This window comes from Dermacentor silvarum, chromosome 7 (genome assembly GCF_013339745.2).
Source record: "Dermacentor silvarum isolate Dsil-2018 chromosome 7, BIME_Dsil_1.4, whole genome shotgun sequence".
NCBI lineage: Eukaryota > Metazoa > Arthropoda > Arachnida > Ixodida > Ixodidae > Dermacentor > Dermacentor silvarum.
This window is the reverse complement of record NC_051160.1, coordinates 171643270-171664115: the sequence shown is the minus strand read 5'-3', so window position 1 is coordinate 171664115 and position 20846 is coordinate 171643270. Positions and strand designations below refer to the sequence as shown.

Here is a 20846-nt window from a genome sequence, read left to right as displayed (position 1 = left end):
AATTGTGCAACGGCGACGGCCATTAATTCGTCCACTAACTTGGGTATTTATGTTTTACTAGATCTAGCCATAGGTGTGTTAGCCAGCGCCACTAAGAACCATGGTGGGCGGATGTGGAACATCCTTTTTAGCCCGATGGCGTCACATAACACGTGATCTTGGAAGGGCAGGCACGTCGCTAATGTACCCTCGCATGCTACCTAATGACATCAAGGCTGCCAGATTCGAGACCCTCGCAATATATAAATGAAATAACAATTAAGGCTTGGTTTTGTTAATCATAACCACATAAAGCCAAGGAAAGCATCGGGGACATTAAGTGTGGTTGAAATTGGAATGTAGAAAATAATGAAGAAAAGGGAAATGGAAAGTGGACGAAAAGATAACTTGTCGCCGGCGGGAGCTGAACCCGCAACCTCCGCGTTAGGCGTGCGTTGCACTACCAATTGTGCTACGGCGACGGCCATCAGTTCGTCCACTAACTTCGGTATATATGTTTGCTAGATCTAGGTGTGTTAGCCAGCGCCACTAAGAACCATGGTGGGCGGATGGAATAATATTTTTGCAGCGTAAGCTGTTATGGGCTTATTCCAATAGCCGTTTCGGTTCGCGATGGTGTCAACCGCCGCCGTAACCGCTATCGCTGGAAATGCGAAAAAAGTACCTGATTCCCTCCGGGATCGAACCCGCGCCCGCTGCGTGGGAGACAGATACTCTACCACTGAGCCACGCAGCGCTTGCTACCGGGAAGAGGAAAATACCCTATAAACACTCCCTAGGAACACGCGCAGGCTAGACGACCCGAGCCTCCGCCAGTATGGTGGCGCCATCTAGGCAAGGCGCCTGCAAACGCAGCGTGCGCAGGCGCAGAGGACGAGATGCGATTGAAATGAGGTGTGCAATAAAAAAAAACGCAATCCCCAGCCTCCGCCAGTATGATGGCGCTATCTAGTTAAGGTTCCTGCAAACGCAGCGTGCCCGACATGTAAGTTGCAGTTGCAAGGCTTGATCGGGCTCAGCAGACTGCTGTGCAAAGAGCATTACAAGGCGCAGCTCGCCGTTGACGCCGGACGGACAGTTCAGATCGTTCTCGTCAAAACGACGCGAAGACCCTGTTGTGCGTGGTGTCCAAATTGGAGCTATTCTTGAGCCGCTCTACCAGCTTACGCTGTGACTGCTGCGTGTGCCGCGCAGGCCTGTGATAAACTTTTTAGAGCGCAAACAAGAGACAGGGCACAAAAGGGAAGTCAAACACAGGACAGCCGCGACAGGATGGCGTGTGGCGCCAATTTTATGCGGCATTTTTTTATCCCAGGTCGACCGCACACTTGACCATGCTTTAAAGAAGGCGGGAAGGTTTTACATGTTTTTAGATTTGTAGATGATTTTTTAGTTTTGCTAAAGCCACAGGCGGAGGGGAGGGCCTTTACGGGCATCAATTTGAAGTGATTTTCGACCTTTTTAAACGGCATGGGAAGGGACTGACCTTCACCCATGAACTTCCCACGCTGAACTGCCTTCAGTTTTTAGACATTAATTTTAGTTTTTCTAACGAACATGTGTGCTGGTCTTATAGACCTCGTGCTAGAAAGGGGATCCTACCTTTTGACTCCTCTCACTCTAAGATAGTGAAAAGCTTCTCTTGGCCTCGAGTCCTCGCTTAGGAAATCGGGCCACCACACGATGCAAGACAGCTTCCAAGCGCAGGTGAAAAAACTGCTGGTGGCAGTCTCTGCGATTGCTGAGGGTCTGTTGCAGAAGTTTAAGAAAGGAAAAAAGGACAAAGATTTCGGCGGGAAGAAACGTGCGCTTGAGGTTGTTCCGTAGATACACAAAGTTTCGCAAAACCTCAAAAAGGTGGCCAATAGGCATGAAGTTGGAGTGGTTTCTTCTGCCCCCAACAAACTCGACCGACTGTGCCCCCACATAGCCACAGCAGGCGAAACGGCGAGGTTGCCGTAAGAACCACCTTTCGCCCTATCTCAGCTGCATCTGCGGAGTTGTCTATGAAATTCATTTGCTTGTGGCGAAAGCTATATCGATCAAACAGTAAGGTGTGTTAACGACCGATTTAGAGAACACGCCTTGAATATTAAAAAGAAGGAGCGAACACATTTGGCGGATCACGTGAACTCTTGTGGATGTATGGCATTATTTTTTGACGCGAGGATTCTTGGTAGGAGACACAATAAGCACGCCCGCTTGTTACTGGAAGCTTATCACATAAAAAAGAGGGGGGAAGGTTGCATCAGTGAACCTTCTTTAAGTCTCTACGCAAAGGAGTTGTGAAATATACAGTTGACAGCAGCACCTGTCCTGTGCTTGACCTCCCTTTTGTGCCTTGGTTCCTGTTTGCGCTCTAAAAAGTTTATCAAGTATGCACCAACTAGGCCCACAGAAAGTTCTTCCAGGCCTGTGACTTTTTAGCCCGATAGAGTCACGTAACGCGTAATCTTGGGAGAGCAGGCACGTGGCTAATAAACCCTCGCATGCTGCCTAATGACATCAAGGCTGCCAGATTCGAGACCCTCGCAATGAATACACGAAATCAGAAGGGGGACTGAGTGGTTCGATTTTGTTAATCACAAGCACATAAAGCCAGACAATAAAGCCAAGGAAAGCATCGGGGAAATTATGTGTGGTTAAAATTGGAATATAGAAAATATTTGAAGAAAAGGGAAATGAAAGTGGACGAAAAGATAACTTGTCGCCGGCGGGAGCCGAACCCGGTTCGGGAGACGAACCGCCGGCGGAATCATCATCACAAGCGGGGTTACATATCAAGAAGATGCGGTAGCGTACAAAACTTTGGCTAAATTTTATCACGCATATTGCTCGGGTACATATCGAACATCGTGTAAGAAAATGTGTAGTTCAAAGTATGAAAGAAAAAAAAAACAATACTAACAATACGCAGATAAACAGAAATAACAGTTCAGGGTAGTGTACAAAATACCGGATAAATTTTACCAAGCACAATGTTCGCGCACATAATTAAAAACCGCGTGAGAAAAGTTTAGTTTAACGCCTCAAAGGGAAACAAAAGTCAACATGACGTTACATCGAAATACAGAACATGGCATAAAGAGTGACGCATTTTTAGGACAGAAACTGCAAGTTCAGGAGTTTCCTAAATTGATCTCTGTCCGTTTGCATGACAGTTCTGTCAGGGAGAGAGTTCCACAAGCGGATGGCTCGTGGCAAAGCCGACGAATTAAATGCATCCGTGTTACCGTCCCCATTGTCATATTCAGCAACAATTGGGACGAAATACAACAAATGATTGAGGACCTTAACCGAGCAAGTGCAAGAGTGGGGTTAAAGATTAATATGCAGAAGACAAAGGCAAATGCTGTCTCCGTCCTGTCCTTGTCCGCTGGCGATAAATATGCTTTCAGTTTACCAACACGCCCAATATATGGCAATGCTCAATGCTCAATAGCCTGGCAAAGGAACAAGAATTCACGATCGCCAGTCAGCCTGTAGAGCCTGTAAAGGAATACGTTTACCTATGTCATTTACTCACAGGGGAGCCTGAGCATGCGAAGGAAATTCACAGAAGAATAAAACTGGTTCGTAGTGCATACGTCAGACATTGTCAAATTCTCACTGGGAGCTTACCACTGTGGTTGAAAAGAATAGTGCACAATCATCGCATTCCACCGGTGCTAACATATGGGGCGGAAACTTGGACGTTAACAAAGAAGCTTGAGAACAAGTTAAGGACCGCGCAAAGAGCGATGGAACGAAAAATGTTAGGCCTAACGTTAAAGGAAGACAGCGATGTTAATAAGAGAGAAAACGGGGATAGCCGATATTCTAATTGACATTAAGACAAAAAATGAGCTGGGCAGGCCATGCAATGCATAGGATGGATAACTGGTGGACCATTAGAGTTACGAATGGGTGCCAAGAGAAGGGAAGTTCAGTCGAGGACGGCAGAAAACTAGGTGGAGTGATGGAGTTAGGAAACTTGCAGGCGCAAGTTGGAATCAGCGAGCGCAAGAGAGGGGTAATTGGAGATTGAAGGGAGATGCCGTCGTCCTGCAGTGCACATGAATATAGGCTGATGATGATGATGATGAATTTGTACTCTCAGCCAGTACAGCGACGGCAAACTCGGTCTTTGCACTCGGTGAAAGTCAGTGAATATATGCCCAAAAGGAATGCTTTCAAAAACTCGTTATACCCGCGTACAATCCGTAACTGGAATGACGTCCTGCCTGCTGTGGTGGTCGAAAGTCGAAATATTTTGTCTTTCGTGTTTGCCATGATGTGTTTCAGTACGTGCCTTATATTTGTCATGCATATTTGTCATGCCTTCTCGTTTATGTGTTTTTTTTTCGTTCTCTTGCTTTTGATAATTTAGCTGCGTTATTGAATGCTCACTTTGTTATGCGCAGTGCCGAATGCTGTCATGCGCAGCGTTAAGATGCTGTTCATACGGAATTTTTTTGTATGCTTGTATTGTTTCACTTATTCTTGTATTGTTTTATACCCACTCCAGCCCAAGGCCTGACCTAAGACTGGCAGTATCCACACCCAGCGACAAAAGTTTACGGACTACAGGATCTCAGAAAACGTTCAATTCCCGAGCAGCCTGTAACAGTAGGCAGTAAAATTGTATGCGACAATGTTGCTAGCATAGTCTAGGCCCGAATTGCAAATACCAGGCTGCGTTGTGAGGCTGCGCAGATATTCATCTTTTTCTCAGATTTCATGGTCCGTAATATTTTGTCGCCCGCTCTACCAAATAAAATAAGTAAAAAAACATGGGCCTATAATTTGATATCATGCCTTTTTCTACAGACTTTTCTATTGGTATGATTGCCGCTATTTTCCTGTGTGACGATAATTTAGCTAATTGGAAAGATTTAATGGAAATTAAGCCGAGATATTGACTGCACCATTCTGCCTACCCTTTAAGGAAGTAGTTTGGCATGCCATCGGGGCCACTAGGTTTCTTAGAATCGATGTTCAAATCAGGTGCAAGATACCGGCATCTAACGTTTAGGACATTGATGCTCATGGTAACGCATGAATCAACCGAGGATGTACTGTCATTTTGTACTGTAAATACTGACTGGAAGAAATCGCTAAATGAATCAGCCTTCATTTTGGTTTTCTTCGGCGGATAGTTGTGGCTCTACTAGTTTCTACTTAATTGCTTCCAGACCCTATGAGGATTATTTGTAAAGAAATTCGGAACAGTTACGTTAAAATATTAGTCGTTTGCTGTCTTGGTTTTATTTCTGAGGTCTGCTATAGCGTACAGGAGCTTTTGGCTGGCTTTGATTACTTTTTGCTGTTTTACGAAGCCGAATAAATCGGCGCTTCGACTGAATAACCTCTCGTGTGATCCATGAATTTGACCTTTGCTGTTACTTTATTTCTTTCGAAGCATACTTACCAGTGCAAAAGAAAAGGAATAGATGCGTCAGACACCAGCTGTGAAAAGCTGTGAAACTCGTGGTCTAGGTCCGTTAGCACATCTGTCCTGTGAAAGTTGATCATTACAGAAACTTCGGCGTGATTTGTTATTGTGCTGGTGGTCTGAGATGCCTTGAATTTTATCAGTTCTCATTGCAGCGATTTCTATTGGCATTCTATCGAGGATGAGGCGTTGTCTTTAGGTTGATAGTTAATGTGTTGTTACCTTTCACTAACTGTGAAATGTGACAACGCTCGATCGAAGAGACCTAGAGAATTAAGGTGCTCTCAACAATCTCTCTTTATATACATTATAAGGGCGGACATGCGGGATAATATCTTTATATTCATGGCATTGAAGTACAGACAGACATATACTAACACATTTTGACACACACAATTGCCTGTGTCTCGATGTGTCGTGTTTGCGCTTCAGTGCAACAGAATACGATACAACAGCATTTTGTTTATTTTTATTTATTTCATACTGCTAGCCTGAGGGACAGGCCTTAAGCAGGAGTGGACATACATAATTTTTGACGGCAAAATAGTTGGAACATTTAATATATCAAAAAGACATGGTGAGAAAATAGAAAAATAACACAACACAGAGAAAAACATTGGATCGTCTACAATTAAATGCATCATTATACACCCAATACAACAAAAAAATCCGGATCGGTTCCTGAGTGCATTTATAACTAAATCTACTGTTTCACATTCTACAGCATCACCTGGTAGACAATCCCATTCATGGGTTGTTGCTGGCAAAAAATGCATTTTTGAACGTGTCAGTGCAATTGATAAAATCTATAACTTTCTGAGGGACAAAAGCAAACTGCACATACATATGCTGGTTTTATATACAATGTCTCATCAATTCAAATTTTTTCATGAAAAATAAATAAAAGAATTTCAGCCCTTCCGTTCTTCTTTGTAGCCCATCAAGCTCTCCTTTCTGTAGGAGGAGTAAGGGTGACGTCTGCCGACTATAACAATTAAAGTCAAATTTTCTTTGAACCCTTTCTATCTTTTTTATGCTAGACACAATAAAGGGATCCCACACTACAGCCGCGTGTTCTAACGACTGTCTCATACTTTTGTACTTATCATAAAAACATTACCGATGCTGTGAGTAAACGCTACCAGCTTGAGAGAAGGCCGCCCCTTGCTCAGTACAATACAGTGGGTGATAGCAGCATGCGCGAGATACTCCAGCAAATATCGAAAAACGCATATCACCTGCTCGAGAAACCACACCTAACGCCGAAGATTTACAAAAAAAGAATCGCCGCGTATCGAAGATAAAAAAATAACGTCGGACTTTGTTACCACTCATATGTAAATTATTTCTTTACATTGAAAAAAATTACGACAGAACCCATGTAACGATGACAGTTGGCAACAGTGTGATTATCAATCAAGCAACATGTACGTGGACGTTGTGAAGAAGAAGTTACAGGGTGTCTTAACGGAGACGACGAAGTGACGAGGCGTTCGGAATAAAGAAGATGGCTGCTGACACCATGGCCTAGCCCTACTGCGTATTATTACAAAGTGGCGCAGTCGCATTTTTTCTGTGTGGAAATTGAAGTCGAGATGTGGGTGGACTTCATCATTGGAGCAAATCAACGCGGTGGCATCCGAATCTTGGCTGCAACGCCTCAAGATGAAGAGGGACAAGCACTTCCGGAAGCAGTGAGCAGTGACGCATTTGTCTCCTATATAACCGCTACAACGAAGCTCACTTGCGATGATTTAATTGCGGAAGAAAAAGTGAAGCTGAATATGAAACTTCAAGATTATGAGAAGTTTGTGCTGACTCCAATTCGAAACTGCACGAAGCCTGCTACCGTTGCTTCGTCTGACAGTGGCGTCATCCTGATCACTAAGCTTCTTGAAGTGGAACAGGAACAGAACAGACAGCAAAATGAATAATGCGTTTGCTTGTAAACGTGACTGAAAGAGGAATGAGCAGGCCGAGTCTCGAATACGTGAAGCCAGAAATGTTTGATGGAAATTCCAGTAGTCCCGAGTCCTGGCTAACATTTTATGAATATGCATGCAATGAAAACTACTGGCTCAATGATGAAGATAAAGTGAAAAACATGCGACTATTCCTATCAGGAATAGCCAATAGTTGGTACGAATTGCGTGTCAGCGCTCACAGCAACAAGCCATGGGCGGAGTGGAAGGAGAATTTTCTCAGCTCTTTTGGAGAGAACAAGGTATTATTCTGGGATAAAGCTATCACATTCAAGTACAGGTCTGGGTCAGCACTCAGCTATCTTTATGAGAAGAGGAGGCTACTTCTGGCTGACTCAGCCTTGCCCGAGACGTCTGTGGTTCCGCTTATCATTCATGGTTTGAGACCGGACCTTCAGAAGAAAATACAAGTGAGAGGACCCAAAACGGTTGAAGAACTTCTGCAGGGAATGCAAAACCTCTACCTACAAGACTCGGGACCCCAGCGGCAACCCATGATGCCGGGCGCAAGGTGCCCAACTGGTACACGAGCTGATGAAAGACGCCCGCTTGCAAGCTGGAAGTCTACCGCTTCTCCTGTGTCCTTTCTGACTGACCAAGGAGGCTCAAGACAACACGAAGAGTTAGATGCCGGGACAAAAAAAAACTAAATAAAGAGGGCTTAATTCGGCTTCCGCCTGAAGACACCAAGAGAAGCTGTTTATTTGTCGCATGCAAGCCTCTTGAATATATCTGTTTTCCTTGATGGAAAGGAAAGGAGCGCGTTAGTTGACAGCGGAGCAAGCATCACAATTATAAATGCCAGTATTGTGGAGACTAAGAAAGTGCAACAGGGACGGGCTGTGGAAGTACATGGATACTACGGAAGGCGAGATATCCATGGTAAATGGACATGTTTAACCATATCCTGTCTCGGCAACAGTGTTGCTACGCAGGCGCTAGTACTCGACGGAGTACCCTATGAATTACTCCTATCCTAGCCTAACGTATAACCTTAACGTCCCAGAGCCTACAGGAAAAATCGCGCGGTGGGTGAGTGAAGTTGTTTTGCGACGTTGCGCGCCCTGCGATCCTGCAGGAAATGGCATGGCTGAAAGAATGATACAAGACTTGAAACAGTTTATTTCCATGTATCCCAGTATCAAAGGTGGACGGCAGTGCTACTTGGAGGCCGCTGTAGCTCATCACAATCGGTCACACACTGCGAGCATTGGCTGTAGTCCCTATTTCGCAGCATTTGGAAAGACAACGGTGCTCCCTGCTGATCAACAGCTTGGTATTGCTGACCGCCGGCAATTGTGTGAGAAGCGGAAAACTGCGAAAGCATACCAGCGATACCACGAAGATATGAAGCGGCATTTTGACCGCCGCCACAGCACGCGGATACCCCGTATACAGCTGAACGATTTAGTACTCGTCAGAAAAGGTCTTACGGGTACGAAGCAGGTGTACAATCGGCGTCAAATGAAAGCCGAACAGCGGAGCGCGTGCCACAAGCATTAGAAACAGCATAGTGCGCGCCGTCCAGTCATCAGCGCAGACAGGCCCACACATCCGGTTTGGTAGTACAGCGCCACCCCACTGAAGTGCGATTTTTTTTTTTTTGCCCGTGTTCCCGCTCGGATTTTTGAAAGGAAGAAAAAAAAAGAAAACAGAAGCGAAAATTCAGCAACACTCAGAAGCTCAGGTTTCGCTTCTGTTTTCTTTTTTCTTCTTCCTTTCAAAAATCCGAGTGGGAACGCAGGCAAAAAAAAAAATCGCACTTCAGTGCGGTGGCGCTGTGCTACCAAACCGGATGTGTGGGCCTGTCTGCGGCGCGCACTATCCTGTTTGCGGCGCGCACTGGACGGCGCGCACTATCCTGTTTCTGATGCTTGTGGCACGCGCTCCGCTGTTCGGCTTTCATTTGACGCCGATTGTACATGGGCCCGTATCGCGTGGGCAAAAAGGTGTTCTCAAGAGGGTTGGTTACGTCAACGATGACGGCGTGCTCGAGTTTGCAACCATTGGGAACGTATTTATGTATCATCCCAGGAGGGATGAGTCTTCAAAGAAGGGGAGTGTACGTGGACGTTGTGAAGAAGAAGTTACAGGGCATCTTAACGAAGTCGACGAAGTGACGAGGAGTTCGGAATAAAGAAGATGGCTGACACCATAACCTAGCCCCCTACTGTGTATTATTACACAACATAGTGACAAACCGTATAGCTGAAGTCACGTTTATTTAAAATTTGTAGTGCTCATTCTGAGACTCCCGCTGCTTCGATTATTAGCGACATACACTGTCTCCGGTTTCGGCCCATTTTGCTGTGGCATCTAATTGCTTGCCAAGGTCGCCCATGAGTGTCATGGCATGACGATGATTTTATGACGATGGCGCAACGAAAGCGATGGAATGACAAAGAACCACATCGATGAGACGACAACGGTAGTTTGACGATGAAGGCATGACTACAATGAGGTGTTCATTATGAAATGGTGAGGATGGTATAATGACAACAGTGTGACGACGGCGGCCCGAGAACAAGTGGATGACGATGAATGTATGCAGGTCACGCCAGTGACGACAATGCTACGACAACCATGTGACGAAGCTGGAGTGAAGACAGTGGCACGACAGAATGACGACGATGTCGGCAAGACGGCGACTGTGTGACGACGGCGCGATGACGGCGATAGCGTGAGCACATGGACATAATCACGATTGGATGACGACAGCAGGATTACGATAGAATGACGAAGAAGGAAATTACATCGATGGAATGGCGACAACCGCAGGCGATAATGGGATGACGTTTCTGAAGTGATGACGATGGTAAACGATCGCCTGACGACGACGGGATGAGGAGTGTCGGATGTCAGAATGATCATGAAGAAATTAGCACGAAGGCATCATGATGACCATATCACAATGAGTGTATAACAATGGCTGTATGCCGATGACGCAATGACGATGATGGCACGGCGACGGTATGAGGACTATTGGATGACGACAATGGCGTGAAGACGACTATATCACGAAGTCTGCATTGCGAACATGGCGTGACGACGACATGACGAGAGTCTGTTTACAAATCTGGAGTGCCGACGATAGAACGACCACGACGGCATCACAACGACGGTATGACTACGAATGCATGACAACTGTCTGACGACATCGATCTGAAAATGACGGCATGACGACAGCCGGATGACAAAGCTGGAGTGCCGACGATATAACGACCACGGCAGCCTGACGGAGACGTTATGACAACGAATGCATAACGATGGCCGTATGCCGACCACACACTTATGGCGATGGCCTGGCAATCGTACGAGGACAATCGGAATGACGACTGTATCACGAAGTCTGCAAGGCGACGATGGCGTTACCACAATGGGGTGAATACGACGGAAAGACGAGGGTGGTATGACAAAGCTAAAGTGCCGATGATAGAACGACTACGACGTCATCACAACGATGGTATGGCTATGAATTCAGGACGATTGTATGACGACGATGACGGCATGACGAGAGCCGGAGGATAAAGCTGGAATGCAATGACCACGACCACTGGATCGGCGTAAAAGGACGGACGGACGGACGGACGGACGGACGGGCAGGCTCAAAACGCCTAAAGTAGGCAAAGAGGGCTAATCGCACTAAACCGGAAATTATATAGTGACGGCCAGCCGGCAAAGGATCACCGCAAGACCGATTTAGTACGCGCACCCGCTGCGCTAGGGTAACCGGAGAGTGGTCCACCAAGCAATAGACCGAGAAGCCGCGGGAGCAGAGGTCCTTTGTAACCGACTTATTGCAGGCCTGTGAACATCTACCGCGGCGAAGATGCACTCAGATGAAGATAGCGCGGGTGAAGAGGCCTCCTGGGGTCCGCCACTGGGAGACCAACCAGTTTGCGTCACGTGACCTGTAGTCGCGCGGTGAGTCAACGCCGGCAGGGAAATGCACGACTTGCGCGGGAATGCATCTCCGGTGAACTAGCCGTGTCCGCCATTCTGCCACTGTGGCGGCGGTTCCCGGAGATTCAGCTTGGTAACACGCGGGAGCAGCATGCTCCGCGTAGCGCCTTCCTTTTATTTATTTAGACAGCTGCCATGTTACTATATTACGCTGTATATAGCTCAAACGCTTTCGTTGATTTTTTCACATTGCAGGTGCGGCCACCATGTTTGCCGACATCTTGAGCGTGCAGCGAGCATCATCTTGCCGACTCCGACTTGGTGACGCCAGTTTTGATAGCAGAGCTTCTTTCTGCGGTATGGGAGCAGCCACTTGCAAGGTGAACCATTTGGAACGTTCAACCTCAGTAGTACCGCTGAACAAAAATGACCGCTGTTCTAAACTTCACAGTTTTTTAATACTTATTGGTTGGTACCGAACACTTGTTAACCGTTTAAAGCTATTAACTTACATGTGCTTCTATAGATATACGCAACCTGTCTGCCCAACTGTTAAATAATAAGTTCTTGTGTGTCTGTAAAGGGGGACCGAGGCCCCGTCAGGCAGGGTTTACGTCAAAAATCTGTATCCCCTCCCCTTCCGGGAGGAGGGGTGCACGCGAAGCTTGTGCAACCCTATAGGGGAGGGGTTAGCTAGATTTTTTTTTCGTTAGAGACGTTCCTGGGCCCGCTGCCGCTGCCGTTCCTTCAACGCAGCCTGTTCTTCGGCAGAACGAATTAAACCAGGCCTCCTCATCTGACTTCCGGGCCTGAACTGTGGGGAAACGGCGGGCGCCAGGCGAGCTGACACGCGATCACACCCTTTCCCTCCTCCGGAGTGAGGGGACGCCTGTGATTGGCTGGGGGTATTGTATGATCGCGCGCGCCAGCTGCGCGCGCCGCGTCTACGTCTTCAGGCATAAAAAACCGCTTTAAAGGGCGCGTATGATGAAACGACAGTGCCTGAATCGGTTAGCGTGGTGGTCTCGCAACCCGAAGGTAGGGTGTTCGAATACGCAGCCCGACGAGCAATTTTTATTTTCGCTCGGCTTGGGTTTTTTCGTACACCAACATCAACACCATACGCCAACATCAACACCGACGTCGGCACGAGTGAGACAACACAAGCTTCGCTTGAAAAATGGCACTTCGTCACTGATATCGAAGACAGCAGACAGCGTGCCCAGGTCGTTCTCGCATACATACAGGAAGGGTGTCACACACCCCGTGAACGAGGCGCCAATGCCGGCCCAAATTCCAAAGCCGGCATATTAGCTTCCGAAAATAACTCCACGAAAGCAAGGACAATTAATAAAGGGGCCCTCTGGTGTGCCCGCGAACGCCGGTTGTGGTCCAAAGACCGAGTAAGAGCCCAGAGTTGTCAAAACGCAACAAAATATTATCTTCGAATAAGGCAGTTTCATCCACACATACACACTCCGGCTAGGCACAACACAATGCAATTCGGATGGGCGTTAACAAAACACAGGAAAATAATTACGACACGCACTAAGAGTACAGCACGTACCATAAAGAATGAAAAAGGAACACGAAATGTCCACTCGTATTCAACCGTGTTTGTCTTGAGCCGGACGATCTCGGCGTAGCTCGAGGCAAATCTCGAAGAAGGAACTTCTTCCGGAAATGCAGACGCTCGAGGAACTCGTCGACTAGCTTGCCGGGCCATCCCCTTCTTCTACAGACGGTGTCTTCACGTCGCATCTCTTCACCGGCGTGGTCTGAACCCCCTACTGATTCCCGCACGGCGCTTTTATCGCCTTCGCCGGCGTTTCTCGAGTCTTCTGACGGAGTCATGCTCCCATAGCATGAACCAAGCCTGGGAATCTTCTAGACATTTCTCGCGTTTTCGACCGCGGCCACGGAAACGTCTTCGAGGGGGTGGTGACTCGTCCGTTGGCGCACGCTCGGGCCCTCCCTTCCTTTCTCTCTCTCAATACCGTAACCTTCGATTATCTTGTCGAAGCTTGTAGTCTCCGTTGATCACGTCGGCTGTCTGTGGCGTATGCGCTCTGTCCCTTTGTCAAAGCTGCCATGGTGCCGACGGGCTCCTTCACTGGCTTGTGTGACATGCGGCGCGCGCTGTGATTATGCGCACTTTTGTGACACTGCCCCCCACTTTAAGAATATTATGCAATAATATTTCAAGGAAACACAAAAGTAGCGCATAGAAAAGTCCACTACGCAGGAGTTCGTAGGTCCATAAATCAGTCCACCACAAATCACACGTCACTTCACGGGTGATACATCGTATACAAACAGAAGTCACACAAGTACACTTGTACTACACAATAACACACCTCTCGCGTAACAAGGCGGAAATATGAAACAGAGCATGTACAACAAGTATACAAAACTGTGGCAGGGTAGTTACATAGCACAAATAAACCAACACCCTGTTCATGATGTATGAACAAACACACGGTTCACTCATCGAAACACTTTTCACCACACATAATCGTCAACACACTTACATTCGACTAAGGTAATTTTTTTTCTTGCCTACTTGCGACAGACATCTCTTTAAGGACTCGTCTTGTTTTTCTTTTTTGGCGTAGTTAAGACCCCCGGTCGGGTTCTCCTCAGACTCGGGCGTGGAAAGGGGCTGGAAGAGTCTTGCCTGAGCCTTTGCTTGAGCTTGGGTGACAGCTGTCGCGGTGTTCTCGTCAGCTGTTGATGGTTTTCCGTGAGGTTCTTCGATCGTTGATGGTTAGATCTTCGGTTCTTCTTCCAATGGCTTCGGATCGTCTGGGGCGCGAACTCCCTTGATGTTTCCTAGGATTAGGTCATACAGTGGGCTGTCTATACAAAAAGCAGTGACACTCCCACTGTAATAGGGGGTCTCGACCTCAATCTTGGCTTCGGGAAGCTTCTTAGCCGTACCATCGACAAGGTAAACTGAACTGGTTTCGCCCGTGAGCTTATCGTCGTTGAACAAGTCCCTTCGCACGATGACTGTGCTGCTGCTGGTATCTCAACACTGTGATTGGTTTTCCTGCCATTTTTTCGGCCAGTACAGAAATTCCTTTAACGAAACATTCAGGGCGTGGTGTCATCACAGCATTAACGACCGGAATTCTTTTTCCGTTTTGTAGTTCTACAAAGCCAGCGTTTATGTCTTCTACTTGGTGTTTTGGCGAGACATACACATATGATATGCTAAGCTCTCCCAAGTAACAAAGAACCTAATGAAGAAACGACAAAACGGGAGAGGGTCAAACTAGAGAGACCAGACAGAATTCGCTGAACTGTCAAAACTAATCAACAAGAAGAAAGTAAGGGATATTTGAAATTATAACGTGGAAAAGATTGAGGTAGCAGTAAAATATGGACGCAGCATGAAATCAGTGAGAAGAAAACTTGGCATAGGATAAAGCAAAATGTATGCACTGAGAAATAAGCAGGGTAATATCATCAGCAATTTCGATGACATAGTAAAAGCGGCGGAAGAATTCTACACTGACCTGTACAATTCCCAGAGCAGCCAAGCTACTTTCATTCAAAGTGGTAATGCACAGGGTACAGAGGCTCCTTCTATAAGTATAGCGATGAAGTAAGAAGGGCCTTGCAAGACATGACGAAAGGAAAAGCTGCTGGAGAAGATGGAATGTTAATCGATTTAATCAAAGATGGAGGAGATATCATGCTTGAAAAACTTGCGGCTTTTTATAGGCAATGGCTCACGACGTCAAGTGTACCAGAGAGCAGGTACCAAGTCATTAGCTTGCTTTCACTATTGTATAAAATATTCACCAAGATAATTTCCAATAGAATCAGGGCAACACTTGAATCAAGAGAACAGACTGGCTTCAGGAAGGGATATTCTACAGTGGATCATATCCATGTCATCAATCAGGTAATCGAGAAATCTGCAGTGTACAATCAACCTCTCTATGGCTTTCATAGATTATGAAAAGGCATTTGATTCAGCAGCCATACCACCACTCATAGAGGCATTGCGTAATCAAGGAGTACAGGAGGCATACGTGAATATATTGGCAAATATCTACAAGGATTCCACAGCTATCTTGGTTCTCCACAAGAAATGTAGAAAGTTACCTATCAAGAAAGGGGTCAGGCAAGGAGACGCAATCTCTCCAATTATCTTCACTGCATGCTTAGAAGTATTCAAGCTCGTAGACTGGGAAGGGTTAGGAGTGAGGATCAGCGGCGAATATTTCAGCAACCTTCGGTTTGCAGATGACAATGTCCTATTCAGCAGCAGTGGGGACGAATTACAACAAATGCTTGTGGACCTTAACCGAGAAAGTGTAAGAGTGGGGTTGAATATTAATATGCAGAAGACAAAGATAATGTTCAATAGCTTGGCAAGGGAACAAGAATTCAGGATCGCCATACAGCCTCTAGAGTCTGTAAAAGAGTTACTCACAGGGGACCCTGGTCAGGAGAAAGAAAATTACAGAAGAATAAAATTGGATTGGAGTGCATACGGCAGGCATTACCAAATTATGACTGGGAGCTTACCAATGTCGTTGAAAAGAAAAGTATGCAATCATTGCATTATACAAGTGCTAACATATAGGGCAGAAACTTGGAGGTTAACAAAGAAGCTCGAGAACAAGTTAAGCACCACGCAAGGAGCGATGGAACGAAAAATGTTAGGCCCGAGGTTAAGAGACAGGAAGATAGCGGTGTGGATCAGAGAGCACACGGGGATAGCCGATATTCTAGTTGACATTTAAGAGGGAAAATGGAGCTTGGCTGGCCATGTAATACGTACGATGGATAGCCGGTGGACAATTAGATTTACAGAATCGATACCAAGAGAAGGGAAGCGCAGTCGAGGACAGCAGAAAACTAGGTGGGGTGATGAAGTTAGGAAATTTGCAGGCGCAAGTTGGAATCACCTAGCGCAAGACATGGGTAATTGGAGATCGCAGGGAGAGGCCTTCGTACTGCAGTGTACATAAATATAAGGTGATGATGATGATGACATATATGATAGCCTGGGGAGCTTCTTTGCCTCCGTGCGATATGTATCGGCTTTGTGACCAGTTCGCCCACATTTAAAGTATTTGACATCATTGGGGAGCGTAACATTGCTCCGCCAATTGCTAGCATAATGACATAGTCGGTTACAGAGATAACACCTCGGAACAGGCTTCGTAGGATTTCTCCTTTCTTCAGATGCCGGTTTCTTTGCGTCCTCGGGCCCCTCTTTTTTTATCTTAGAAAGATTGGTGCCTCCCTGCGCTTCCAAAAATTGGTCTGCCCATTCCAGCATATCGTGAACTGACTTAGCTTTTTTTTTTCAGATAAAGTGACAGGCTCGGGTGGCACTGATGAGAAATTGCTTCTTGATCAGAAGCTCTCTAAGCGCACCGTATTCCTGCGCAGTCTCTGGAAGTTTGGTTCACCTATGAAAATAGTGGCTGAGCCGCGCGGCAAATTGCGTAGCATTCTCGCCATCGGCGGGCTTTCCGGTCCTAAACTTATCTTGGAAGCCTTCTACGGTGAACCTAAATCTTTTTAGTAGTGCGGCTTTCACCCTTCCATAATAAGAGGCATCCGTTGACGTCAGCCTATCGTAGAAACAAAACCCAGTTAGGTTCTTAACAAGACGTCGCTTTATGCATTGAAGCACAAAATTAACTGGAACACCAATGCATTTCTCCGCAAAGTTCGGGAATTAATATCTTGAAACTGGTGTCATCCCGAGAATTCGTTCCAAGTGGATCCGCCTTGCGAACTCCACAGCTACATTTTGTACATCACAATATGGGCCATCAGGTAATTAGTTAAAAACTTAATTAGTTGATTTTTGTTAATTAGCCGCTTATGCATTTCAATTTTTGTGCAAGTAATGTCCGCATCTTCGAGTAGACCTGCTCATTAACTAGAATTGGGCTATCTGCCACAGGCAACCTTAAATAAATTTTGGAAGTGTTCGCTGAAACACCCTGTATATAAGGCACGGCCCGTTCCGGCGATCCTTCTGGTCCAGTTTAGGTGCGGAAAAAAAATGAAAATCCAAAGCGAGTACGGCTCAACCACTTGCATGCGTCGGCACGCTTCGACAGGCGCCGACAAACCAACACGTCGGTTTGCGTCGGTTGGAGGAAAATGGCACGCAACCACTGGACACAAACTCTCACGGGCGCCGACGCTCTCTCCTCGGCTGCGGCGCACTGTTGCTTGACCATTTGGTCTTCAACCGTCTGAGTCCGGCCTAAAACAGCCTGCTGTACACTGAGCTTTAAACAATAAGTTAGTGACCTGTATGCTCTTTGTGATGAAGTTAGGAAATTTGCAGGTGCAAGTTGGAATCAGCTAGCGCAAGGCAGGGGTAAGTGGAGATCACAGGGAGAGGCCTTCGTCCTGCAGTGGACATAAATATAGGCTGATGTTCATGCTCTTTTAGATACAAAAAACAGTTTGATTAATGAATGTACGCCTGCCGCAAAAGTTTCTTTTTACCTTTGAAGTAACAATAGCGCAGAAGGTATCGACGTCAGCGCTTGCGCTCGCTGCCGGCGTCGTCTTGCTACAAGATCGCTTTGCTAACACCTGCACGGCCATGCCACATCATATCAAAAATGTCGTACGATTTAATTTTTGGTAGTTCATTGCACAGACAACTATGTAAAAATTAGGTCTGCAAAGTATCATTGAAAAACCTGTATTAGAAATATAATTTCGAGCGAATTGACCTTCGTGCTGCCGTTCGCATCAACGCTAACCAAGCCGCGAGAACAGCGCACGGCGGACTCTGTCCCCGCCGCAGATCGCTTTCAAGACACAGCGGCCCGGGCAGGCGCACGGTGCATAACGCCTCCCCCCCCCCCCATCCCCCCGGTACCTTGCGACCTCGGCGGGCACGCGCGGCCGCTCGGGCCGCCCGGAGTAGAACGCCCCCCCCCCCCCCCCCTCACTCTTTACCCTCTTCCCGGAGCGACGGAAGACGGCGCGCTTCCTTCCCGCTTCCCTCCCTTGCGTGCGCGAGATTGCGCCGCGATCACCGGCTCACCCTCGCACGCTTTCACTCGCACATAAGCATACGGCGCGCGGCATGATTTTCTCGCCCTTGAACTATATACGGAGCCCCACGGCGACGGCAGAAAATCGCCTAGACTGCCCATGTCATTTCTATCATAATAAAATTACTGCACACACCGTTATACACCAACAAAAATAACTGCGCACGGTATTATACATCCAACAGCAGAGCATGAAACGACACTTCACTTGGGCATTCAATAATTAGCTGTGGCAGTTGTTTCCATTCACTGATGGTGTGCGGGCAAAATGAGCCATGAAAGACATTCGTTCCAAAATTAATTTCCCTTATTTCCCATTGATGACCACGTCCTTGCGCTGTAAAATGAGGGGGCAAAATGTATGTTTCCCTGTCTACATTAATCCCGTCGCAAGAAATTTTGAAAAACATCTCTAATCGCATCATGCGATGATTGCATGAGGCTCCAGACTGGTCAGCGCGGCTTAGGACGAGGTGGCGTCGAGGCGTGATGTTGTAATTGGGGTCACACAGGCTCTCAGTATGAAACACAATCGCGCAGCGTTTTATGGAGAAGCCCCGCTCCCAGACGGAAGCACAGCAGAAGCTTTGTGGGGAAAAACATACAACCGCCAGCTGCAGGGGGGTCGGGCAGTCTCCGGGATGCCGTATCCAACCCGCGGGGTGCAGTTTCGTGACACTGCAGTAGACCATCGATCGAAGTTGGCATCATAAAGGATAGATACGGACAGACCTAATGCAAGCTCGGCCAAGCTACCAAAGAATTGTAGAATTATAAATGTCGCAGTTTCGCCCGAAAGGCGAAGCATCAGTTGCGATAGCAAATTAGTAGAGATCTATACGGAGTAGGAATAGTAGTTTTATCTTCTGCATAAACTTGGACACATTCGCTCAGTAACTGAATTCACAAGCATGGCGTCATCGCGCACAAGCAAACCTGAATAGATCACACTCGATGACCGCAGACAACCACTGTCAAAACGCTGGTGTGAGCAAGCGGCGTTGCCGCAGCGAGCGAACGTTCGTGCGGTCTTTCGCTTCAACGGAAACTGAGCGGCAAAAGCACAGCGCATACAAAGCTAAGAGCCATGTGGAGATCGCTTTCAAGATACGGTGCGCGTGACAGCCTGCAGCCGCGCAAAGTACAAGTACGCAGTGGCTGGCAGAGTAGAAGCCGCACCCCCTCCTTCCCGCGCTGCCTTTCCGCTTTCCTCCTTTAGGAAACGTGGGAGATTGAGTCGCCAGTTTCCCTTGCGCCTGTCGCAAGATACCCATTTGGTAGAAACGTCTCCTCCCTTACCTCCATGCCATTCCCCCACGGCCCTTCGCACGACGGAAGACATCGCGTTTCCTCTGCACCGTGTGTTAGCTCTCCGTGAAAGCGCGCGTCCCTCGCCTGCTTTCACTCACACATACAGCATACAGCGCGCGGCGATCATTTTATCGCCCTTGCACTTTATACGGAACCTCACGGCGACGACGACCGCAGAACTCCGCTTGGAGTGTCCATATCGCACGAAGAACTACCCTATTGTCGCGTACAACGCCGTCCACTATAGCTGAACAGTTCGCTATGCTGTCTGCAGTCACGTTTATAACATCGGCGCAAGATGCACACTATGGTTCATTTTCAGTGAGTCACGGGCAGCATTTGGGTCCCTTGGCGACGTAAGTGCAACATCGCTAAACATATAGCTAGTAGTATACGAAGCATTAAATGAAAATAATAAAGGTTCAGTTTCGTGGCTCGATTTAGGAGTACATTTTCCAGGCTGCTAGTAACTTTTGACGTAACTGATCAGCCAAAATATTTTTGTGATTCGCAGGACGACTCCGCCACTCCCGTCTTCAGTCGAGGCACGGATGGTCGAGGTTTGCTCGCGGGCATTCTGTCTTACTCGGCGGACTGCGCCTCCAGCTCAGCAGCAAAAGTGTTTACACGTGTGGACATCTACGTGCCGTGGATAAAGGAGAACTTAAGAAGATACGAGATATACGAGCCTCTTCTTTTGGCCGTCCTGTAAAAGTGGTTTCTAAATAAATACGAAGAAAATATAGACGCAAAGCCTGTTTTTTGATCTTGTTATTATCGATCATGTAATCCGTATCATACTGAAGACCTTTCCATTGAATTTCAATACATTGCGTGTGATGGCACTGTCTATCTAACAAGTTGTACTAAGATCGCTGAATTTCTCACTGGTCAAGGACAAGCTGACAAGTACAGCACGCTGAAACATATTTTGCTATAAGGCTATCCCGCGCCCAGGCATAAGGTAGAAGCAAAAATTCATGAGCCATTTCACTCTGTGTAGGTGGATGACCAGCAAAGCTGTTTAGCGCACGACACAGAGGTTACAGAATTTTGAACAAAGGTACGAGCATATTTATTCTCCTGATCGGTGGTCATCGTAGCGATAAATATGCACACACATTCGTGTATAACCTCTGTTATTAAATATGTCCGTCACCT

The 20846-nt window shown here is 47.0% G+C and overlaps 1 protein-coding gene across 1 annotated transcript in view; it reads left to right on the top strand.

The window, feature by feature from the left end:
• Positions 1–20411, top strand: part of LOC125947067 (serine proteinase stubble-like) — a 179872-nt gene extending 159461 nt beyond the window's left edge. The window contains exons 4-5 of the mRNA XM_049671375.1: positions 11575–11699; positions 20200–20411. Of these exons, the coding sequence (XP_049527332.1) occupies positions 11575–11699; positions 20200–20397 (323 nt within the window). The 3' untranslated portion in view covers positions 20398–20411. The remainder of the gene's footprint in view (positions 1–11574; positions 11700–20199) is intronic.
• The last annotated feature ends 435 nt before the right edge of the window (positions 20412–20846 follow it).